At 53.7% G+C, this 22,275-nt stretch overlaps 1 protein-coding gene and 1 long non-coding RNA gene across 5 annotated transcripts; one reads left to right on the forward strand and one right to left on the reverse strand.

Annotated features, from left to right (window-relative positions):
* Positions 1–414: 414 nt before the first annotated feature.
* Positions 415–11,618, reverse strand: LOC130832525 (uncharacterized). Of its 4 annotated transcripts, XR_009048316.1 has the most exons (4): positions 11,415–11,618; positions 11,142–11,262; positions 5,088–5,236; positions 415–3,786 (listed from the first exon to the last, which is right to left on the reverse strand). It is a non-coding gene; the product is annotated as an uncharacterized LOC130832525 (long non-coding RNA). The 4 variants fall into 4 exon arrangements; XR_009048313.1 differs by lacking the exons at positions 415–3,786; positions 5,088–5,236 and adding an exon at positions 8,647–9,883; XR_009048315.1 differs by lacking the exons at positions 415–3,786; positions 5,088–5,236 and adding an exon at positions 8,647–9,935.
* A 1,527-nt stretch (positions 11,619–13,145) lies between these two features.
* On the forward strand, positions 13,146–19,309 carry KRT5 (keratin 5). The gene is made up of 9 exons (XM_057700855.1): positions 13,146–13,817; positions 14,398–14,612; positions 15,370–15,430; positions 15,538–15,633; positions 16,208–16,372; positions 16,730–16,855; positions 17,102–17,322; positions 18,091–18,125; positions 18,599–19,309. Exons 1-9 carry the CDS (start codon positions 13,263–13,265, stop codon positions 18,949–18,951), a joined length of 1,827 nt encoding a protein of 608 aa, XP_057556838.1. The 5' UTR covers positions 13,146–13,262; the 3' UTR covers positions 18,952–19,309.
* The last annotated feature ends 2,966 nt before the right edge of the window (positions 19,310–22,275 follow it).

The raw sequence follows: 22,275 nt of genomic DNA on the forward strand, positions 1-22,275 counted from the left end.
GGGAATTCCGAGGTCCTAGTTATTTAAGCTGGTCTAGCAGGAGAGCGTGGCTTCCGATGAACTTGTCCCTGTGGCCCCACAGACTCCTTGCTCTGTGGGCAGAGAGCAGATGGGAGGGGCCACAGCAGGGCTCACTAAAGCGGGGTCCGGGGCAGGCGCCCTTTGTGCCCAAGCGTAAGGAGCTCCTGGACATAGGACTCACACTTGGGACACCCGCTGGAGCAGACCTAGGCACCTAGGTCAAGCTCTGCGTGTTGAAGTCCAGGAGGATGAAGCAGGCCGGGGGTGGGGGTGGGCGGTGCTGCCCATCAAGGAGATGGGAAGTAAGTACAGAAGGAACATTTGAAGGTAGGAATAATAATGACAGCTAGTGTCTATTGAGGGCTTCCTGTGCTCCAGACGATGGGCTGGCTTCTTTAAGGATGTTTCTTTATTCCGTCTTCATCAACAATTCCATCAGCATCCCCGTTTTATATAAAGAAAGAAACTTAGGGCTGGAGAGACTATGAAATGTGCTTAGGGTCACCAACCAGAAGTGGCCCCACACTCTCCTACCCTGATGGTGTACAGTGTGCTGGAGAGGGGGATGGGAAATTCACTGTCCCCGTCTTGTGTCTGCTCCAGGGCCTGGCTATGTCTTTAGGAGGCAGGTCTGAAACCCTGGTATTGGGAGAAGTATTCCAGAGCAGCTGGGGGCTCTGTGTGAGGCCAACGATATGGGTCAGGGAGGGCAAAGGGTGAGGCTGCAGCGACCACCACGAACTGGGCAGGACCACCAGACGTGGTCAAGGCCACACAAGGCTCCTGATGCCCATGCGATCAGGGCCACCCTCAGGGAGCGGCCAGCGTGGTCATGGTCGTGAACCTGGTGCCCTGGGGAGATGGCAGATGCCTCGAGGGGAGCAGCTTTGTAGGACTTTTCCCCTGAGGCCAGGGAGAGTGCCTCTCAGCGTCTCTAGGTAGGTGCTACCTGTCTCAGGTGGGGATGGGCTCGGGAGCCTCAGCTACCTCCCTCGTCTCTGAAACACACCTGGGCCGAACCGCCCACAGCCCTGGTTGTTGTGACTGCCTGGTCAGAAGCTCACGACGCTCACCCTCTCACCCTCTAAGGACTCTAATTTGGCTTTCTAAGTGCTCATTTGTGGTTTCCAGACACCCAGCGGTATAATTACAGAAATGGACTCCCCACCTCCCTGACGCTGGGTCAGGTGTACCTGTTGGCCCAGGTTCACAGCTGGACGTTCTGAGAATGCAAAGCAGCCCAGGTTATCGCCCCGGCCCCCATCTCCCCTAAGTGCCCCCGACGGGGCTCCTGGCTTGGCGAGAGTTGAGGCCCAAGAGCAGAGAGCAAGGCCTGGCTCTATGGCTGGAGAATGGATGCAAGGAACCAGGAAATGGAGGGCCGGGTCTATTCCTGTTCCAAAGTGAGACAGGGAACAGCTAGCACTGCTGGCACACAAAATCATTTCAGGCCGTTTTGTAGTTCTGGCGTTATTTTGATGCGTATTAGAAAAGATGTCAGTCGGTAGTTTACAACGTTACCGTATAAAATAAGTATATGAGGCAAGCCAGTTTAAAGAAAGAATATTAAAGAAAATAACAGTGCAAGCGGTTTGGAGACATGGGCAAAATCCTGACAGTGGCACTTGGATGACTGTGGTCTGGGAAACGCGCGCGGAGCTGTACCCATATTAGAGAGGAGCAAACAGGCACAGGCTGGAGGGGCCAGAAATCCCAGCTGGGGGCTGGGGTGGCTACAGGGCCTGCAGCCAGCTCCCGGGGCAGGGAGACGCGCAGGGTCAGCCAGGCTGCCACAGTGCACACAGCTTGGGAGGTGACCGGATTACTCTCCCTGGGAGCCAGTGCCCTCTGCGTCAGAGAGAGACGGTGACCGAGAAATGTCCCCCAATATAAAAATAAAGTCACCAAAGGGAGAGAGGAATTGATCTTCTTCTGCAGAGCTCCATACCGCAGCACAAGATGTTGCAGGGAGGCTGATTTCCACTCAGGGGGAGAAAGAACCCTCTTCTAATGAGACCTGTGTGAAATGGGCTGGTGGGTCTGGGGAGCGGACAGTCCCTTCACTGACCTCCAGTGGAGCTGGGAAAGGGCACCCTCTCTGGGCCTTCCCGGCAAGTTCAGTGTGATCCTCCAACAGGGAAGGTGGGAGGGAGATAACCAAGGTTCTCAGAGGCAGGCTGAGGATGGGGTGGGCCCGGTGGCTCCTTGGCCATTGTTCCTTGGTGCCTGAGGGGAGATGCTTGACAGGCTGGTTGAAGGCCAATCCCGGTTGCTGGGAGAAGATGGAGGAGAACAGGGAGAGACTCTGAAACCTGATAGAAGTGGCTCCCTCCCTCAGCCCTCAGGAGATTTTTGGATGCAGACCCTGCGTCAGACACGTCAGGATTCCTGTGCACGGAACACAACCACAGCCTGGATCTCAGCGTGTCAGCTTGAAGAACATGGCCAGGCTGCCGCCCAGCCTGCCTTGCAGCCTGAGGCCCAGCTGAAATTGGGTACCAGAGCGAGGCAGGTAATTGATGGTGCTGGAGGCCTTCAGGGGTGCCTGCCCAGCTGAGTCACCAGGCGGGGCCCAATCTGGTAGCATGAACCCGATATTTGGGTGTTGGTATAATGGTGCGTTGCTTCCTCGGGGAGCAAACCCAAGACAACACCTACTCTCCTCCTTCCACTGCCGTCAGGGCTGCCCCAGCCATGGAGGACCAGCTGCTCGGTTATCTGCAGGGACGTGGCAGGGGACTCAAGCTGTGGGAATCCTCACGAGGGTGTAGGTCAAGGGGAGGGCACAACTCCTGAGCAGCTCAGAGCTATTTTAGCTTGTGCTTTCAGCTGAGGTTGTTATGAGATAGATCTATTGGGCACGCCCTTGCTCTCCTCCAGGACTATACCTCTGTACTAATTCTAATACAAAGGCACTCTGTCCTCGCCAACCAGGAAGGCTGTGGGATTTTGGACAGATGGACGGAGCCCATGCCATTTGAGGAGAGCCCTCTGGGGACTGTCTGGGAAAGGGGTGGGGCTCGTGTCCACAGCCTCCCTGTCAAGGAGCTGGACCACCGGGAAATGTCAGCATCTGTCCACCAGGCCAGTGTCCTCAGGGAGACAGTGATCACAGTGTCATCTTCTAGGGCAGACACATTTTTTACCAGCTGGCAGAGACTCTTCCCTAAGAGCTGCCATCTCGCCTTTCTTCGCCTCCCCAGCGTGAAGATCAGGAGCCGACAGGTGATCAGGGGAGAGCCCAAGGAGGACAAAGGCAGCCACGGGTGACGTTAACTGGCTAGGAAGTGAGCTCCTGAGCTGCCGAGAGACCAGTCCTCTCAAAAAGACAGGACGGAGCCTGGCAAGGTGGGGTGATCTTCACCCACCTGTGCCCACTCCAAGAGGTGAGATTCCAGGGTGGAGCAGGCATGGCCTGAAGGCCCGCTCTCATCAAGTAGGAAGCAAAGGCTGGGCCTGCTCCAGCCCGAGTTCTCCCTGCCCTCAGCCAGCAGGTGAGCTCCCGCGCCTGTCAGTCCACACCAGGCACCGCCCCTGCTGAGCCCTGGGCCAGGGGATGAGGGGAGGTCGGAGGCAAGGTCAGCATTGAGGAACGTGGGCTTAGGGACCTAACCCATACTGAACTCCAGGCTGAGAGCAGTGGACGAAATGCATACAGACCCTGGAGCAGAAAAAGGGGCAGCCAGCAGAGGACCCCCAGTAGATGGTGCGTGTAGCCTGTTCGCTGCTGTCCCATAGATCTAGTCCAGGGCCTGGTGGTACAACCTGTGGGACGGACGAGTAAACGAGGTCACACGTGAGCCTGGGCCGTGGGCAGAGTTTGGAGGGGAGCTGTGAGGAGCAGAATTCGGGACGGGGGAGGGGCAGGCCGGGCTGGGTGGAGGAGGCAGGGAAGGCATCTTGAAGTTGAGGGAGGGTGACATGGATGTGGAGGACATAGGGTAGATGACCTTGGTCAAAGCAGAGTCTGGATAGTGATGGTGTATCTATTCCCTATTACCACTGTAACGAGTTACCAAAACCACAGATTTATTATCTCATAGCTCTAGAGATCAGGGTCTGAAATAAGTATCACTGGGTTAAAATCAGGGTATTGGCAGGGCTACATGTCTTCTGGACATTCCAGAGGAGAATCGTTTCCTTGCCTCTTCCACCTCCCAGAGGCCGCCCACACTCCTCGGCTTACAGCCCCTCTCCTCCCTTCTTCAGAAGGAGTGGTTGGCAACGGTCGTCAAGTTCTCCGTTGACATCACTCTGACCTCCTCCCTCTCCTGCCTCCCTCCTCCACATTTGAGGACCTTTGGGATTACATTGGACCCACCCAGATAATCTAGGATAATGCCTCAATTTTAAGGTTAGCTGATTAGCAACCTTAAGTCTTTCTGCAGCCCTAAGTTCCCTTTTCCGTATAGAATACCATATTCGCAGGTTCTGGGGATTAGGGCGTGGCATCCTTGGGCACCATTGTTCTCCCCACCATAGACGGCAAGAGGGATGGTGAGGTAGGGGGACCCAGAGGAATGTGGAAGTGAGTATAAGGCCAGTAAGAAGCTACTTTTACATTCTTGAGTAAAAGAGGGCCCCGATTCCCCGAGGGACTGCAGCTAACCTCCGTTCACAGGGTTATCGTGAGATCATTTTCCATCCTCAGAACAGTGGAGCCACGTTCTGTCTGAGGGCTTGCAGACCATAAGGTGTTATTGTTCTCTGCCGAGGGCAGCGTGCCAACCTGCAGGAGGCCATAGCTAGCGCCAGGGTGAGGGGGTTCAGCCCTTGGGGATGCCCAGGTCAGCTGGCGGCTGGAGACTGTCCAAGAAGCTGGATGGGTCATGACATTCCGGCTGCGAAGCTTGGAGAGCCGCTGAGTGCCTCCCCAGCTCTGAATGGTGAGGCTGCCCCTCCCAGGGAGGCGTGGAGGGTGAGGAGGCCAATGGGTGGGACAAGTCTTTGGGGCAGACGCAGGAACGGGTTAGGACTCCTGGGCTGCAGAGGAGGGAAGTGGGGCATGGTGGGGGCAGGGGAGGGGCGGTGTGAAAGCAGCTTTTGTGCGGGCTTGGGGCACATACCTTGCCTGGGGAGGCGACGGATCAGAGAATGCTCGGGCTTATAGATCCAGACAGTGGGGAGGTTCCATCTTGGGGCATCGTGGTGTTGATGGCCTTAATGGTGCCTCCAGAATTTTCTCGTAGTTGGGGCTTGGAGTTTAGGGGCTGAGCTGCAATCAAATTAGAGAGAGGCGATGGTACGGCGGGCCTGTCTCAGAGCTGGTTTGCCAGGGAGCACAGTTTTCATTTAGGTGCTTTGTTTATTTGAGAAGGCTTTAGTGTGTGGGCTGTTGATGGAGATCAGGGGGTCGCCTGGGCACCACTGCTTGTGTGCTGGTTAAGAACATGGGCTCTAGAACCAGGCAGACCTGGTGTCAGCTCTCAGGTGTGACACTTACTCGCTGTGTGACCTTAGATAAGACTGAGGTTCAGAAAATGGGGATAGTGATGCTTTATTGCCTGTCAGTAACATGAGTAGCAAATAAGACGATGTACTTGAAGTCTTAGCTCAACGTCAGACACAGAGCGAATCTCCAGCGGTCATTCCTTTCAGAGGGGCTGGGAGAAATCAGGCCCAATGTTACCCAAAGAAATGAGGCCGCCTATCTGAATGAAATGGGGTTCATTTCTTTTCTGAGTGGGATAGCCCCAGGTAAGGAGCGGGTGTAATCCCTGCACGGCCACGGGGGAGCTCGACTTATCGCAAAGGATTAAAAATGCCCAAAGAACCTCAGGCTGGGATGACCATCCTCTCCTCTTCATGGCTTCTGCTCATTCAGAGCTGAGTTCTGGGAACCCTGTCTGGGAGTCTTGGCCATAGGGAGACACAGGGCTGGGAGAGATGAGAAATAGAAGGAAAAGCTGAAGACTGAACCAAGACACCAGACCGCACATGAGGTTGTCAGTCCTGTCTGGGCCTCTGGAGGAGACTATCCCCGAGGCACCTGAGCCTTTGTTTAGTGTCTGGTGCTAGGGAAGTCAGCAGAGGAGGAGCAGTAGGTGAGAAACATGGCAGTGGGCCAAGCTTCACCCCCAGGAACGTTGTATAGGGTGACCCCAATTCACTGGAACCTTGCCCCAAGGTCCCAGCTGCTTCACCCCAGAGATGGGAGGGGTCTCCCCAAGGATCCATCCCCCTATCTCCACTCAAGGCTAGAACTTCCTCTCCCTCAGGGTTGCTGGGAGACGCTGAGAACACAGACTGCTGAGTGGCATCTAAAGCCCTCTGTGTTTGCTGCCCTCACAAGCTGGCTGGAGACCAGATCCGCAGCTAAAGGCCTTCTCTTCAGGGTCAAGTCAGGGTCATGGGCCAACAGCCCGAGTATCCACCATGGTGAAGACAAGGGCTCTTGGAGCCACACTTGCCTAGATTCCTATCTAGGCTCTGTCACTTATCAGTTACTTAACCTCTCTTAACCTCAGTATCCTCATCTGTAAAATGGGGATAATGAACATTAAGCCCATCTCCTGGGGTGGTGAGGATTAAATGAATTGCTACATGCAGAACCGTGCCGGGCACACAGTCAGTGCTCTATAAGCCTGGCAGTTGTTCTTGTCTTTTTTGATGCCACAAAGCACATCCTGGGTGCTGACCCAACCATATATTGAGCTGTTTGGGGATCATGGGAAGTTCAGAGTTTCAGAGGGGCACCCCACCTAGCAATCGTCAGGCACGTCTCCCCCATTTGGAAGAGACTGTCTGAGAAAGCATCTGGGTCTTTGCCTCTTGTTTTGTGGGAAGTCAGGACAGAGAGAGAGAGACAGACAGACAGAGAGAGACAGAGCCAGAGCCAGAGCCAGCACTCAGCGTAACTGCCCCTCTTAGCATGAAAGCAGGGGAGCCGGTAGCCCAGGGGTGGAGGTGTGGATAGATCCCCCAGGCTGGGGAGCAGAGTTGAGGCTGAACAGCCATGGGAACCCAGGGACGGGTGAATGGAATGAGGAGCCCTCGAAACTGTTTCAGAAGATACGGTTTGACTAGAGCCAGCAGAGAGCACGGCGGGGCTCGGAACACTGGCACGTGGAGTGAGGTGTGAATTCTCACTCCGCGGGAGCAGGGCATGGGCAGAGGGACAGGGCAGAAAGAGGTCTCCGTCAACCACTCCTCTTCCCATCTGTGGTCAGCACCACAGCCTGTGGTACCTGGAGGCCTGGCACAGACAAGGGCCCTGGGGAAGGGCCCTGGTGCTGACTTCAGCTGAGGCTGGTCTCGCCCATGAAAGGCTGGGTCAGGTCAGAAGCGGTCAGGGCTGCATCACCCACAAGCGGCCACCGGTCAGCTCCCCCAGCACACGCAGGCCTCCACCCACACGGGCCTGGGGAAGTGGTTCTCCGAAGGGGACCGAGACCTGCAGCCTCAAGGGAGACGCGTGTGGGCTCCGGCTGGGGTGCAGGCGGGGCGGCGCAGGGCACTGGCAGCACGTGGGACGGGCCCTGACCGCGGCTCGCTGAGGGATGTGGGGTTAGGTCTCCCCTCTCTGAGCTCAGCTTCGTCCTCTAGGAGCGGATCACGGGCGCACACCTCGACGTGGCTGGGCAGGGGGAGGGTGGGGGTAGGAAACAGAGTCAGAAGATTCCCAAAGGCAAGTCTGGCCAAGGCTTGCCTGGGATGACTTGTGGGAACGGAGTTTTCCTGAAACGAAGTCAGGTAGGATTCCCTAACCCCACCCTGGCGTGGCCACCCCCGTCACCACGCGCGTGGTGTAGGTTAACCATCCTGGGCCTGGCAGGACCCAGGCCTGTCCTCAGACCCTGCGTCTCCCCCATGGACCTGTCCTGTTCATGGCTGTACCCCACTGCAGCCCAGTGCATGGCACCCCACAATTGCTCAAAACACACGCACCGGATGAAGAAACGATCAGATGATTGGTACACGTGTTCCTGTGCTCTTTCATTTCTCAGGCGCCTTTGACTCCCTGTCTCTCTGGGAAAAGCTAACCTGGTTCCACGAGCTCTGGACAGTGCCTGGTGGTCCCTATGGACAGTGGGCGAGGCCAGCGGTCCGTGCGCCTGGGGGATGAGAAGGAGCTGAGAGCGCGTGCAGAGGGTGTGGCTGGGCTGGGAAGGCGTCCATATGCCTCCTGGACTGTCCAAACTCCAGGTGTGTTTCTGAAACTAGCCCTGGGAGGGATAACATTTCCAGCCTCTGCACGCTCATCTCGCTTTTCTTCCCCATCGTATCATCTCCATCTGGACTGGCTCACGCCCCAGTGATTGGACCTCACCACCTGGGAGATGGAAACAAGGCTCGGCCCCTGGGCCTTGCCCTACCTCCTCACCACGAGGAAGCAGTACACCAACCACATACTCTGGGAGGGCAGCTCCCGTCTCTAACTCCATCTTCTCATCCCTGCATGAGAAGTCACTAGGATGCTGGGGGTAGAAAGGAACAGGGAGAAAAAAAATCATGGGGGAGGATAAGGATGTAAAAACTTCCCGGCATGCCTCTGATCCCATAAGGAGAGAAGCCTGGTATAAATGAATCATGTCCCTCCTTCTCCACTGTAGAGAAAGTCTGCAAATTCCCAGAGTACAAGGCATGCCCACACCCACATGTAAGGACCAAAGCAAAGGCCAAGAAAATGGTAAAAGCCCTTTTTTGTTTATTTGCGAGTTTAGATTCATAAATGCAGAGTTTGCAGGAGAGTGTCTGGTATACGGTAAGTCCTATATACATGTTTATTAAAAGAAAAATAAAAGCACCCTCCATGAGAAAGCAAAGTGCAGAGCTTTTTTGCTGTGTATCCTTTTCTTAGTCCCTCTGACTAATTAAAGTACTTGTTGATTTCCAGCCCATAGTTTCAATCGACCAAGGGGGATTTTCAAAGACTTTGCTATGCCATTGGCAAAACACCCTTCCGATGAGGGAAGAACATTCCCCAGGCTTGCAGGGACCTGCCGGAGGGAGGCTGAGCGCTCTGTTCTGCAGCTCTCACCCCACAAGTGCCAATCGCCAGCTCCGTCTGAGGGGTGGGGGCCGAGGCTGCTCGCCACAGCCCCCTGCATGCTGGCCCCACCCTTCCTGCCAACGCCAGCCCGCTCAGAATTACAATTCCAGCTGCCGCGGCCTCCTCCAATGAGCCCAGACCCCTTTCCTGCTGTGTCCTCCCACCCCTGGGGCAAGCTGCAGTGAAAGGCTGGGCTTTGTGTCTGGGGTCCCAGCAATTCAAGGGCTGGATTAGGACCAAGACACAGCCCAGGGTGGGGCCACGGGCTTTTGTACCTATGCTGGGTCCCGCAATTTGTGTGACGCCCGTGCATAAGCAAAGTCAACTCCAAGGGGCCCCTTGTCACCAGGACCCAAATAAAGGCAACCCACCAAAACCGCTCCAAAGCCAAGACAGAGTGGCTCTTCTACGTGTGGACATGTGCGTTTACACCCACACCTCTCCTCAGACGTGGGCTCTGAGAGTCCTAGAGAGGTAGGGAGGCACTCGCATTGTCATGAGGCAGCCTCGGGCAGACAGGGCCACACGAGGGAGGGCTGGTGGGTCCTGCTCCCCTGTCCACAGCGGGGCCCGACTGCCCTCTGCCCCTGCAATTCTGAGAATCCAGAATCTGAGATCAAAGCTGGGACACAGAGTTCCTGCTGGCTTTGGGTGGAGGCAGGAGACGTCTTCCCTCAGTTCCTCCCTGAGGCTAGGGCTTTGTGAGGAGTTGCGAGGGCTGGCTCTCGGCTCTGTCCGCCCTTCCCCATTCTGCTGGCTCTGGCTCTGCGCGCCCAGATGAGGCCGCCAACCATCGTCCAATGCATCGGTGACTCACGCCTCAACTAGTGCTCCCCACTCTTTGTGCTGAACACACACGGGATAGAAGGTCTGCAAAGATGAGGACACTGCAGCTTTCTTTCTCTCCTGGAGGGGGACGTGGCTGCTGGGTATGGGGGTCGGGGGAGAGGAATGAAGGGAAGTCCAAGGGATGAAGAGACATGAACTCTGTCCTCACAGGGTGCTAAAGAGGACAAGAGATCTGCTCCCTGGACAGGAAGCCAGGGACAGAAGCTGGTGGACAGGACCCTGGGACTTGGCATGGGGCTGGGGAGGGCCTCCCACAAAGGCAGATGACCTTATTCTGTCAATGAAATTCAAAACTGTTTTCTGAGAACCACCGGCGGGCACAGCTGGGCTGAGTGTGCAGTGATGCCAAGGTGAGCCAGAAGTGCTCCCTAACCTGGGGGAGTCTACCATCTGGAGAGACCTAGAGGGCACATGCAAAACCATCTCCCATTAACTACGTCCATTCCATCGTCTTCTATGAAAAGCACACAGATAGCGGTGGGGGTTCCGAGGAGGGAGCCCTGGGCAGGGATCACAGGATTTACCTAATTCTTGTTCCACGGTCACCTGAGCCAATCCTACTGGTCTGTGAGGTGCACCCTTGTGGACAAATGCTGTCCGTATTCTACGTCCTCACACCTCACGAGGGAGGACAGAGCAGTCGCCCCATCCACCTCTGACACAGAGAGCAGAAGGGCCAGCCGCTGTATCTCCCTCAGTCCTGCACCCGTCTCTTGCTGGTGAGGAAAACGATGCCTGGAGAAGCTAATTAACACGTCCTGCCAAGCCCTGGTAACGCTGTGAGAGCGCCTGGCAGGGAAGCTCGGCGAGCTCTGTGTAATCTCTCTCTTCCTGCCGCGGTGAAATTCCAGGCTGGGGTGGGACTCTCCCACACTGCAGTGGTGCTGGTGCCTGGCTCCCCAGGGGAGCAGCTCCACTGCCTGTAGCTGTGCGGGTCTGGCATCGTGGGAGGGGCTGCCCTGCCTGCTTGGGGGAGAGTTCCCACAGAGAGAGATGCTTTTCCCCCAGTGAGGCACCCAAACACTCCCAGCCACAGTGACTTGCCACCCACACCCCTTGGGTCCCTGGCATCTGAATCTGAGCTTGGCACACTCCAGCCATTCTCAGGCTGGCCAGAATGCTATTCCTGTTCCACTGAGTCCTTCTCCCTCCTGGGAGGAGGAGGAATGGGGAGAAAAGAAGGTCCCAGTGTTTTAGGAGGGTGGGGCTTCCCAAGGGCAGTGGAGACTAGACCCAGGATGTCTGTGGGGGGGGCGGGGCGGGGGATGGGGGGACATACCTTGATGGTGACCTTCCAGTGGAGAGAGAGGACTTGAGCTAGGAGTCCCCAGATCTGTTCTGTCAGGGGCTGAGGGTCTACCCATACGTCTCAGGGCCCCCAAGACACTCACATCTGTTCCCTGAGAGGCAAGAAAATGTGAATTGACAAGCTCAGGAAAATTCATCTTTGAGTAGCTCAGGAATTCTCTAGGACAGAAGGCAACCAGACCTCATTGCCCAAGACCTGTAAGGCCAGCTCTGGCCATCGACCTGTCAGTCTGTCTGGATTTACCTGTCCACGGCTTTCTCATCACAGCCGCCGGTGAGCAGTCACCTCTCAGCTGAGCGCAGCAGCTCCGAGTCATGTTCCCACAGCCGTGGCTGCCCTGTGGCCAACCGCAGCCCCTGACTAGGTGTTCCTAAGCCACGGCTGGGTCCGCGTTCCTTTACTCTTCAGAACACAGCTCCTTAGCCCTGAGGCTTCAAACCCCCTCCCCCCACCCCCCACCACCGCTCCAGCCCAGAGGTGCCCCCTGGCCCGGCTCACGGCCCTTAATGGCCCAAGCACTGCCTGAGAGCCCAGCTTCTGTTCTGGGGGGCAGAGATGTGGCCCCACTCAGGCCTGCAGCCAAAAAAGAGGGGGTAAGACTTAAGACAGGCACTTGTAAAACCCAACCAGACCCTTTCCCCTCCATCTGCATCTGGTACCATAGCACACCCGGACAAGCCTTTGTAGAGGGATCTTCCTGGGATGTGGGGCGAGGGCGCTTCCTAAAACGACTGTGGCAGGTTGTTAGGCCAGCTGCCCCGTTGCCCAAACCTGCCCCTTCTAGTCTCTCTGGCAGGACAATCCATAGCTTTAGAATTCCTTTTCCATTGCTCTGGCCCTGAAGGAGGGTTCAGGCTGGAACTTAAAGAAAGCCCAGCAATTCCCGCTGCTTAGAATGGGGTGGTTCGCCGTTATAACAGGCCGGCCAGCTCTCGACATGTTCCTGATGAGATTAGAAGCTCCTGCAGGTATGTGTTTGCGGCGGCCTTCAGCCTGTATCAACAGATACGATGACTCATTTCTTCCCTGGTGGAATCACCGAGGGCTTGCTGGAACACACCTGGGGGGCTGGGGAGTGGGCAGAGCAGCTCCCCGTGAAGAGAGATGGGACTGCCAGGAGAAGTCTCAGGACTTTGGGGGAGGGATTGATGGCATGGGGCACCTGGGTTTACTAAGCCCGCACAGGGTCCTTCCCCAGCCAAAGAGCAAGGGAAAAGTTCAATGACGCAGAAAAAGGCTGAATTAGGAGGTGCTGGGGTGGGATGGGTCGGCTGCTGCAGAGAACAAAGTGGGATAGACTGGGGGCTGGGGGCATCTCCCACATTCTCTGTTTCTGGAGCTTGAGGCTCGGGGAGTCTTTCTGGCTCGAACCATGCAGGAGAATCTGCCCAGCGGGCTCTGGGATAACTGTGCCTCCTCCAAGAAAGGAAATTTTGTAGTAAAGGACAGAAGTCTGGTTTCCCCTCTGGCACAGAGCTGAGGCGTCAGGCCACAACTGGCTTTCCGAGGGCTGAAATCCCTGCAGCAACCTCTCACTAGAGGAGAAAGCAAAGCAGACCACTGCCAGGGGGTGACTCGCTCTGCGCTGCACCCCCTCCCCGCCCCCATTTGTGGACAGTATACACCATGCTGGGATGCTTGACAACATCCCTGGTCCTGGAAGGATCCTTCAGGACATTGGCCAGATGCCCTCTTGCTTCCCGGCACGCTTCTTTGGGCTACTCACAGCCCTGGGCTCCCAAGGTGAAGAGAGGTTCGCTGGCAGCATCGCCGATTTGCTGCCAAGACATCAGGGCTGCGAGGCAAGTTTATCCCTACCCGAGCAGAGCCTGCCAGGAAGAAAGCTTTGCACCCCACACCACTGTGCAGGTGTGCCGGTGAGCTCACAGCTGCCCCCAGGCATGCCCAGCCCACTTAATCATGCACAGCTCGACAACTCTCCTGCCCAACCCAAGTCTAGAGGATAAAAGGGGGCTTGCAGCTCCTGGGTAACAGAGCCGCCTTCTGCGTCCTGTCCTGCTCTGCTCTTTCTCTCCAGCACCTCCCGACCGCTAGTGCCCGCTACTCTTGCTCCACCAGGAACAAGCCATCATGTCTCGCCAGTCGAGCGTGTCCATCCGGACCGGGGGGCAGCGTGGCTTCAGCACCGCCTCTGCCATCATCCCGTCTGTCTCCCGCACCAGTTTCACCTCCGTGTCCCGGTCCGGGGGTGGTGGCGGCGGCGGCTTTGGCAGGGTCAGCCTTGGGGGTGCTTGCGGCGTGGGTGGCTATGGTAGCCGGAGCCTCTACAACGTGGGGGGCTCCAGAAAAATCTCCATCAGCACTAGCGGCGGTGGCTTCAGGAACCGATTTGGTGCCGGTGCTGGAGGCGGCTATGGCTTTGGCGGTGGAGCCGGGAGTGGATTTGGTTTTGGCGGTGGAGCTGGTGGTGGCTTTGGGCTCGGTGGTGGCGCTGGCTTTGGAGGCGGCTTTGGTGGCCCTGGCTTCCCCGTCTGTCCCCCCGGAGGCATCCAAGAGGTCACCGTCAACCAGAGTCTCCTGACTCCCCTCAACCTGCAAATCGACCCCACCATCCAGCGGGTCAGGACCGAGGAGCGGGAGCAGATCAAGACTCTCAACAACAAGTTTGCCTCCTTCATCGACAAGGTGAGACGATTCTTTGTGAAAAACCACTGTGAGTGTGAAATAAGTGGCAAAGAAAATGGAAAGAGGGGAGATTTCCTGATTCTGTGCAACTACCTTCGTAGTTTGCAGTCATATTTTTCTCTTTGTTTCTGTGTCCTGGATCCGTGGCCTGCTTTCTTAATTAGACTGGCAGCTTGGAAGAGAGATTCTTAATTCTTCCCCTCCAGAGATTATCCCACAAGGGCTCCTTGCTTACTGTTGGGCAGAGAGATGTGTTCTGTGCTCCATGTAACGGAGCTGATTGCATAGAAAGGTGGATGGGTTTGCTGGGCAGCAGCCTAAGTGCCTTCACAACCACCCCTGCACCGGGCCATTCTGTGCCCAGCATGCCCAGTGCTGTCTGTGCCATGGATAAGTCTCCTGTCTTCCCTAGAAGAGTGAGTTTGGACGCCTCACTCTGGACCTGCCCTTTGGGGCCCACGTCCAAGCACTGCCCATGGGAGGGTTTGGGGGGACAGCATGAGATGGGAGGAAAACTGGGAAACTGATCATTGAAACATGAAATCCAAGTTTCTCCATCTTCAAACTCTGCCCCCTCCAGGTGCGTTTCCTGGAGCAGCAGAACAAGGTCCTGGACACCAAGTGGACCCTGCTGCAGGAGCAGGGCACCAAGACCGTGAGGCAGAACCTGGAGCCTTTGTTCGAGCAGTACATCAACAACCTCAGGCGACAGCTGGACAGCATCACTGGGGAGAGAGGCCGCCTGGATGCAGAGCTGAGGAACATGCAGGATTTGGTGGAGGACTTCAAGAACAAGTGAGTTGCAGTGGCGTGGAGACAGGGGCGGGTCCTGCAGGTGCACTTTATAACCAGACTACTGTTGATGCCTTTCCCAAGGGCTGAAAACATATACCTTCCATGGACACCCAAAGTACTGGAAAAAAATCCAAGTCCATGTTTAGAAAGTTCTAGCTGCAAACTCAGTCCCTCTGCAAAACATTTAGCCTCCAGCCAGAGTAACAAGCTTAGCACCCTTGGTACCACCTCGTGAAAAAAGTGGTCGTGTAATCCTTGCTTTTGGGGACTTTCTTCCCCAATACACTCCAAGTACTCAGCACGGGCTTTTAGATGGATTCCCCCCAAAGCAGGAACTGATGATGTAACCTAGCTTGATGGCTCAAAGGATTTCTTTAGTCCTTATGAACCAGCATCTGGGCTGCTAGTTTTCTGGTTTTTTTTTCAAAGGCTATGAAAGCTGGAAAAAAAAAAAAAGCACTAGAGAAATTGACTAAATGTGGAGTTGGGGTGAAACAGCATAGCTTTTCTACAGGAATGTTCTTGAAGCAGCTGAATTATAGCGATAATAGAATAGTTATCTGCTAGGCAATGACAGAGAAGACAGCATCCTAATGGGTAAGGACCTTGCCCAAAGGCTCATGCTCCCGGTGTCCCTACCTCTCTGCCTATGTGATGTGAGAAGCCCCTTTCGGTGGGCAGGCTCACAGTTGACTTTACGCAGTACAGACCCAGGCTGCATCCTCTGATAAGCACTCCCCATTCTTTTCACCACCAGGTATGAAGATGAAATCAACAAGCGTACCACCGCCGAGAATGAGTTTGTGATGCTAAAGAAGGTATGTAGGTAGCAGAGAACCTGTGGCCTGTGGTTATGCTTACTCAAGGTGTTTGTTCAAGTCAAGGTGGAAACGGGGTGCAGTACCAACAATCCCCGTTTCTCTAGGATGTGGATGCCGCCTATATGAACAAGGTGGAGCTAGAGGCCAAGGTCGATGCATTGATGGACGAGATCAACTTCTTGAAGGTGTTCTTTGAGGCGGTAAGAAATGCCCCCTATTCAGGACCCAGAGAGATGGTCACTGGGACTCCACCAGGGATTAGGGTCTCCAGGATTAATTGACTTTCAGTGGTTCCTAAGTTATGGGCACATTTTTGTCTTTCCTACTGCTTTAGTACTATTCACATTACTTAATAAAGCCAGTCTCTTTTTTTTTTTTTAAGTCAAATTTAAAGCAGAAGACCTCTTCAATAATCATCTTGCAGAGCGAGATTTAGAATGAGTTATTAGAGGCCCAGGTATAGCTTTCCTGGCCACCTCCCCTTTCTGGAGTACCATCCCGTCTCTGTTCACTGCCAGCTTGGCAGCCCACACAACTAGATTCTTTTAAAATAAGTCATGACCCAAGAAAATTCAAATCTGAGAGGTCACATGGTAGGGGTTTTTTGATGTTCAGAGTTGTTAAACCAAAAAAAAAAAATTTAGTAGTGATTTGGATTATTTATTAACTGACAAGTTTTTTTCTCAAGGTAACATAGCAAAATGAATAGAAGATTTGAATGGACCTGATATTAAATAACACGAACCACATGACTGACTTCAAATCTCCCTGCAGGAACTGTCCCAGATGCAGACACATGTCTCGGACACGTCCGTGGTCCTGTCCATGGACAACAACCGCAGCCTGGACCTGGACAGCATCATCTCCGAGGTCAAGGCCCAGTACGAGGACATTGCCAACCGCAGCCGCACAGAAGCCGAGTCCTGGTACCAGACCAAGGTGGGTGCTGTGGTGAATGTGTGAATGTGTCCTGACCGAGGGATGGACACGTCTAGGATTCCAGGCCACAACCAAATGCTAAGGATGGGGATCCCGAGACCTGCTGAGGCCTACTGGGAGGAGTTATGGGAACAGCTATGCATCTGCCACAGAAGTTCAAGAACCTTAAAGAGACTCTGAATTTCACACCAGTGTCTCTAGAAAAGCAAAGGCAGTAAAGAAGAAATTATCTAAGACCAGCCCCAGGCCCCCGATAAATACCCCGTTGCCACCTGTTGGTAGCTCCCACCTGTGAACTTGGGAAAGTGTTTCCATCCTCATATAAATGGACCATTTCCTCTTTCCCGGCGGCATCAGTATGAAGAGCTGCAGCAGACTGCGGGCCGGCATGGCGATGATCTCCGCAACACCAAGCATGAGATCTCCGAGATGAACAGGATGATCCAGAGGCTGAGAGCCGAGATCGACAACGTCAAGAAGCAGGTAGGGGAAGGCAGCAGGGAAGGGGCCCGCGCTCTGAAAGGGAAACCTGTTTGGTTTTGTTTTCCGTTTGCTAAGCATACATGCACATACGCGCACAGAGCTGGAGCAAGTAGCAGCGTTTCAATGTTCCATCATCCACAATGACTGGGACAAATGTGCTGGCTTCTCTCTGGAATCTCAGAAAGAGGCACTTCAGGCCCAGCTCAGCCTCTGAAGCGTCCCCACTCTTCCTTCCCTCCCCTCTAGTGCGCCAACCTGCAGAACGCCATCGCCGATGCTGAGCAGCGTGGGGAGCTGGCCCTCAAGGACGCCAGGAACAAGCTGGCCGAGCTGGAGGAGGCCCTGCAGAAGGCCAAGCAGGACATGGCCCGGCTGCTGAGGGAGTACCAGGAGCTCATGAACACTAAGCTGGCCCTGGACGTGGAGATCGCCACCTACAGGAAGCTGCTGGAGGGCGAGGAGTGCAGGTGGGTGACACGGCTGACATCAAGAGCCCACGATGGCTTCATATTTGGTGAAGTGAAGCTGCTTCTTCACTGCAGGGTGTTAAACACACACACAGGTGGTCACCATCTTGTGCGTGGTAATTATCCATCATTAATTGAATGATCTAATCCAATCCAATGTGACACCAGGACACACAGCTGACCTACACGATGTGACCTCAATTCACTTTTCTGACCCAATTCCCACCACCAGTATCCTTGGACACTGCCTCTCTTCAAACAACCAAGCAACCCAACAAATGTCTTCCCCATTCTTCAAATGCTTCTTCCTTCAGGAAGCCTTTCATGATTACTCCAGCTGAGTTAAACTCACCTACCTTTGGATTCTCATACCACTGTGTTTTCTTCAATCTTCTGACACGGCCCACCGCCTACTCTCTGTTTAGAAGTATTTCTGTCCAGGGCAAGTCCTCTCACAGGATGTAAGCTCCTACAAGGCAAAAACTGCTTCATACACATTCATACTTTCTAAAGCCTCGTCCTCACATTTTCCATATAATGGGTGGAGGAGAGTGTGAATTACAATCTTCCTTTGATAACCTCTTCTGAGGTCAAGACAGCCTCCTCCCTCCGGAGAGCCATCTCTTTCTCTGATTTAAGCAGTTTCTCAGGCATGCGGCCTCCTTGCTCAGAGAACAAGCTCTAAACGTGACAATGGGGGTTATCCATATAGACTAATGCTGTCTTTGAGGGAATTTTCAACTCTTGTTTCAATTTTTCCCCTTTCAGACTGAGTGGCGAAGGAGTTGGACCAGTCAACATCTGTAAGTAACTCTGACCAGCCATTAACAATGATGGCAATAGCGGGTATTTGGTGTCAACTCAGAATCCTGCTGTTTCTGGATACCAGACACGCCCATCCCCGAAATGGTTATTTAATACACTTAGTGAGAAGCAGGTGGTGGAGGGGAAAGAACACAGATGGAGACAGGGAGCAACGGGGCTCATGTCTTATCTCCTAAAGAGTAGGCCCTGTATCTGTACCCGTCTTGGACCCTGTTCCCCTGCCTTGCCCTGACCCGCATCCCCCAAGGACTTGGCACCCTCCCTTGCCCACTGTGTTCCCCAGCTTTCTGTTAGGGGCCTTCGCTAAGTGACTTACCTCTTCTGGGCCTCTTCTGCTACTCTGCAGAAGGGACCAGGTGCAGTGCTGACACCAGCAGGATCAAATACATGAGATGCATAGGGTCTAATCCGGCAGACTGGTCTCACCAAATTCTCCCTCCTTTCTCCACAGCTTTTGTCACAAACACCGTCTCCTCTGGCTACGGTGGTGGCGGTGGCTTCGGCGGCAGCCTTGGCGGCGGCCTCGGGGGCGGCCTCGGCGGCGGCCTCGGCGGTGGCCTTGGCGGTGGCCTCGGCGGAGGTCTGGGCGGTGGTCTTGGTGGAGGTGGAGGCGGTGGCAGCAGCAGCTTGTACTCCAGTAGCAGCGGCGGGGGCGTCGCCCTAGGAGGTGGGCTCAGTGTGGGGGGCTCCAGCTTCAGTGGGAGCAGCGGCCGAGGCCTGAGCTTTGGCACTGGTGGGGGCAGCGGCTCCAGTGTCAAATTCGTCTCCACCACCTCCTCCTCCCGGAAGAGCTTCAAGAGCTAAGAGCCTGCAGTAATTCACTGCCTCCCAAGTGCAGCAGCCGGCCGTGGCAACAGCCTCTTCCAGGTGGTGGCCCAAGCCAAGTTTCCTCTTTTGCTGGAGTCTAGTCAGAAAAACCAAGCCTATCGCAGACCCACATCCTTTGGTTCCTGAAAGGCCCAACCCCCCAGTCTCTAGCCTGCTGTGTCCTGATTCTATGCTCTGCTTCCAATTAGCCTTCGGGTCTCTACAGTCTGGTCCTCGGTGACAGAAGAATCCAATGTTTTCCAGTATCTGAACCATCAAAACAGAGTCCCCACCCCCATCCCACCTGGTCTGACTATCTCCAGAGTGTGTTCAATAAAAGGCTTTTATAAGATAAGCTGTCGGGAAGAATTGTTTTTTCAAGATCTACAACCAGCCTAGAGACCCCCTGTGGATCCATCTGTCCAGGTGTGATTGGTTCCTTTGATGATTCACAGGGAGACAGAATGGCCTTGGAGGGAAAGCGGTCATTGTGGGTGGTCCAGAGACTCCAGGATGCATGAGAGATGGATGCTAAGGCCTCTAGGATGGAGTCTCTGGAGGGTGTGAAGGGGAGGGGTCCTTGTATTACAGTTTGGACAGATTGTAGAGATGTTTGTTGGAAGGGGGCCCACTCAAGGTGGGCCGACTAGCAAGTAACTACTTAATGGGCTTAAGTCAAATTTGCAAATAATGAATATGTTGCCTTGAAAGCCCAAAAAAGGCCTAAAAGATATTGGGCCTGTTCTAATGATGTGGGTGCTGAGAGGGTTGATAGCTTATAGTTTCTTAGCGTCAGGGATGGAGTGGCCCTCAGATTAGCAAATAATTTCAGGAATTTGATGGAGGTGACCGGAACGTGCACTACGTGGGGGACAATGGCCCATCCTCTATTTTCCCGAGCTTCTTTGTGGGTCTTTGTTGGTCCTGAATGGGTATGTTTAGTGAATCTCTTCAAAGGGGGATTTATCAATGCAGTGTCATCCCTGTGCTCCTGGGGAAAGCACTGAAGATCTTGCCTGCAAAGCCTGCGTGTGATGGCAGGGCTGTTGAGACATCCCCCCAGCATCTGGGTAGAGATGGATTGTGCCACTCTAGCGGTGAGAGCAAACTGTGATGGACAGGCTGTTGCAATGGGCCCTCAATAGAACATTATTAGCCAAATCCACAAGAGCTAAATATTTACCAGTTGCTGACTGAACGGAGTCAGCAACTTCAATAATATCGGATAGGGGGCTGGAACGGGTGTGACCGTGGCATGAGGGTTGTGGTAATCCACTACGAGGCAACTTTATTCTTTCCAAGTTTAAAAATAGGCCAGACTGAGTTGCTGAATGGAGAAACACTGGGCATAAGCACCCCTTCCCTCAATATATCCCCTATAATGGGTTTCACTCTTTGAAGGCCCTGTTTGCCTCTATATTGAGGTGTAGTAACTATTGGGGAAGGTCCATGGAGTTCCATTGTGATAAGCCAATTTATAGGTGTCAGGGACTTAATCTTAATTTGTTACTCATTGGATCAGAGTGTCCACGACCACTGCGAGATATATTAAGGGGGACAATGGATGGTATGATCATGTGAAATTTAGGCGTCAGTAGTTTTGATCATTAAGGTGAGGCATACTTGTTTGTTCTCTCTTTTGTGCTCACTAACTTCCTCAAGATTATAAGGGTACCTTGTTTAAGTTTGGTGAGAGTCCCAGTATAATTTGAGCTCCAGTATGGATTAAGGCCGTGAAGATTTGCCAGTTGGTATATTTCAGCAGACATTAAAGTTAATTCAGAACCTGTGAGGTAGAGGTGCAAAGCCAATCCAAACCCTTTTTATCTTTTTGATGTATAAATTCTTTTAGTAAATTTTGGATTTCCAATTGCATCAAATTGTGTTTAAGTTTTTGTGTTTCCTCCCCGTTTCCAGGTTTCTTTCTTTCCTTGCTTCCTCGCTCTGGTTCTCTCCCCCTTCCTTCCTTCCTGCCTTCCTTCCTTCCTTCCTTCCTGTCCCTCCCTCCCTCCCTTCCCCCTTCCCTCCCTTCCCTCCCTCCTCACTCCCTCCCTTCCTCTCCCAGGCCCCCTCTCTTTTCTAGGGTTACTAGATTTGCTTATGAGAGAGGAATTCTTGCTACCCTGCTCATATCTATAAATCTCTTCCTCCAGAAGGCCTCAAATCAGTATTATCAGAGTTTGAGGCCTCCCCTACAGAAATGGTTGAATTAACCCCTTAGTTGTGCCACAAGGGTGCCTATGTGTTTTCCCCCATAACCCTGAAGAAGAGGATCTTTTTTGGAAACAGAAGCATAGGCCGCAGCAGCAGCAAAGCATTCTGTAGGGTTCTCATACACTATCTGCCTTTAAGATTGTGGCCTCAGTATGCCACAGAGTAACTGCTCTTCCTCCCCATGAGTGATCACTCGATAGGACCATATATTGCACAGATTGTAGTCTTTCCCCTGAGCACTTCATAGAATGGGGGCCAACATCTGCCTAAGACACACACCAATCTTCACAGAGTAAGAATCATTCCCTTGAGCCTGGCGTTGGTCATCATTTACAGAGGAATCAAGAAACACAATTCAATATGAGACACACAGATAGGTCTGTGCTGAGACACACGACACTTTAAGGAGGGCTCCAATCCCATAACTGTCTCCAAATGACAATGATTGAAATGTACGATATAGATCAGTTACGTCTATAACAGAGGCCTTGGTAGAACTCAGTAAACATAGCACAAAGCAGTACAGGTCAAGTGCAAGCTTGACAGCAGGCAGCAACGCAACTCAAACAGCCCACTAGCCAGAAAGCAGCGGCTCAGAGTGCACATTGCCATGCTGCAAGCCAAAACAAGGAGAGAAAGATCCCAGTGGTAGCAGTCATCATCTCGACATCCTGCTTGCAACACCAATTGTTGTGAATACCCTCACTCTAAATGTGGTTCCACTACTGATGACTCCACACACACACACCAAGCTGGTATGAAAATGATATTATTCACAAAACAGGGCTTTCTGGAAAGAGCAGGGCAGGCCTCCCAAGCTGGTCCACTATGCCTCGAAAGAGACTGGAGTGGGTTTTAAGGTGGTTAGGGGTGGGACCAGGCCAAGGATTCCTGCACATGGTTTGAAGTTCTCAGTAGTCACAAAGGGGGTGGGGATCACCCAGGCTTTCTTATCAATTTTCTCAGATGTGGGTAGAAGGGGAAGGAGGAGGGGTGTGGCTTAGAAGCTGTCAACTGTCAAGCATCATTACAGTAAGAGTGGTTTAACATTCGAAAAAATCAATCACGTAATACACCACTTTACCGAATAAAGAGAGGAATCAAATG

The sequence above is a fragment of the Hippopotamus amphibius genome, chromosome 12 (assembly GCF_030028045.1).
Source record: "Hippopotamus amphibius kiboko isolate mHipAmp2 chromosome 12, mHipAmp2.hap2, whole genome shotgun sequence".
NCBI lineage: Eukaryota > Metazoa > Chordata > Mammalia > Artiodactyla > Hippopotamidae > Hippopotamus > Hippopotamus amphibius.

What these genes read in the sequence shown, in the direction of transcription:
- KRT5 (XM_057700855.1), top strand. Translation starts at nt 13,263, where the DNA reads ATGTCTCGCCAGTCGAGCGTGTCCATCCGGACCGGGGGGCAGCGTGGC. An exon ending in TTGCCTCCTTCATCGACAAG is followed by an intron (nt 13,818 to 14,397) that starts GTGAGACGATTC and finishes TGCCCCCTCCAG; the next exon opens with GTGCGTTTCCTGGAGCAGCA. An exon ending in TCGACAACGTCAAGAAGCAG is followed by an intron (nt 16,856 to 17,101) that starts GTAGGGGAAGGC and finishes CCTCCCCTCTAG; the next exon opens with TGCGCCAACCTGCAGAACGC.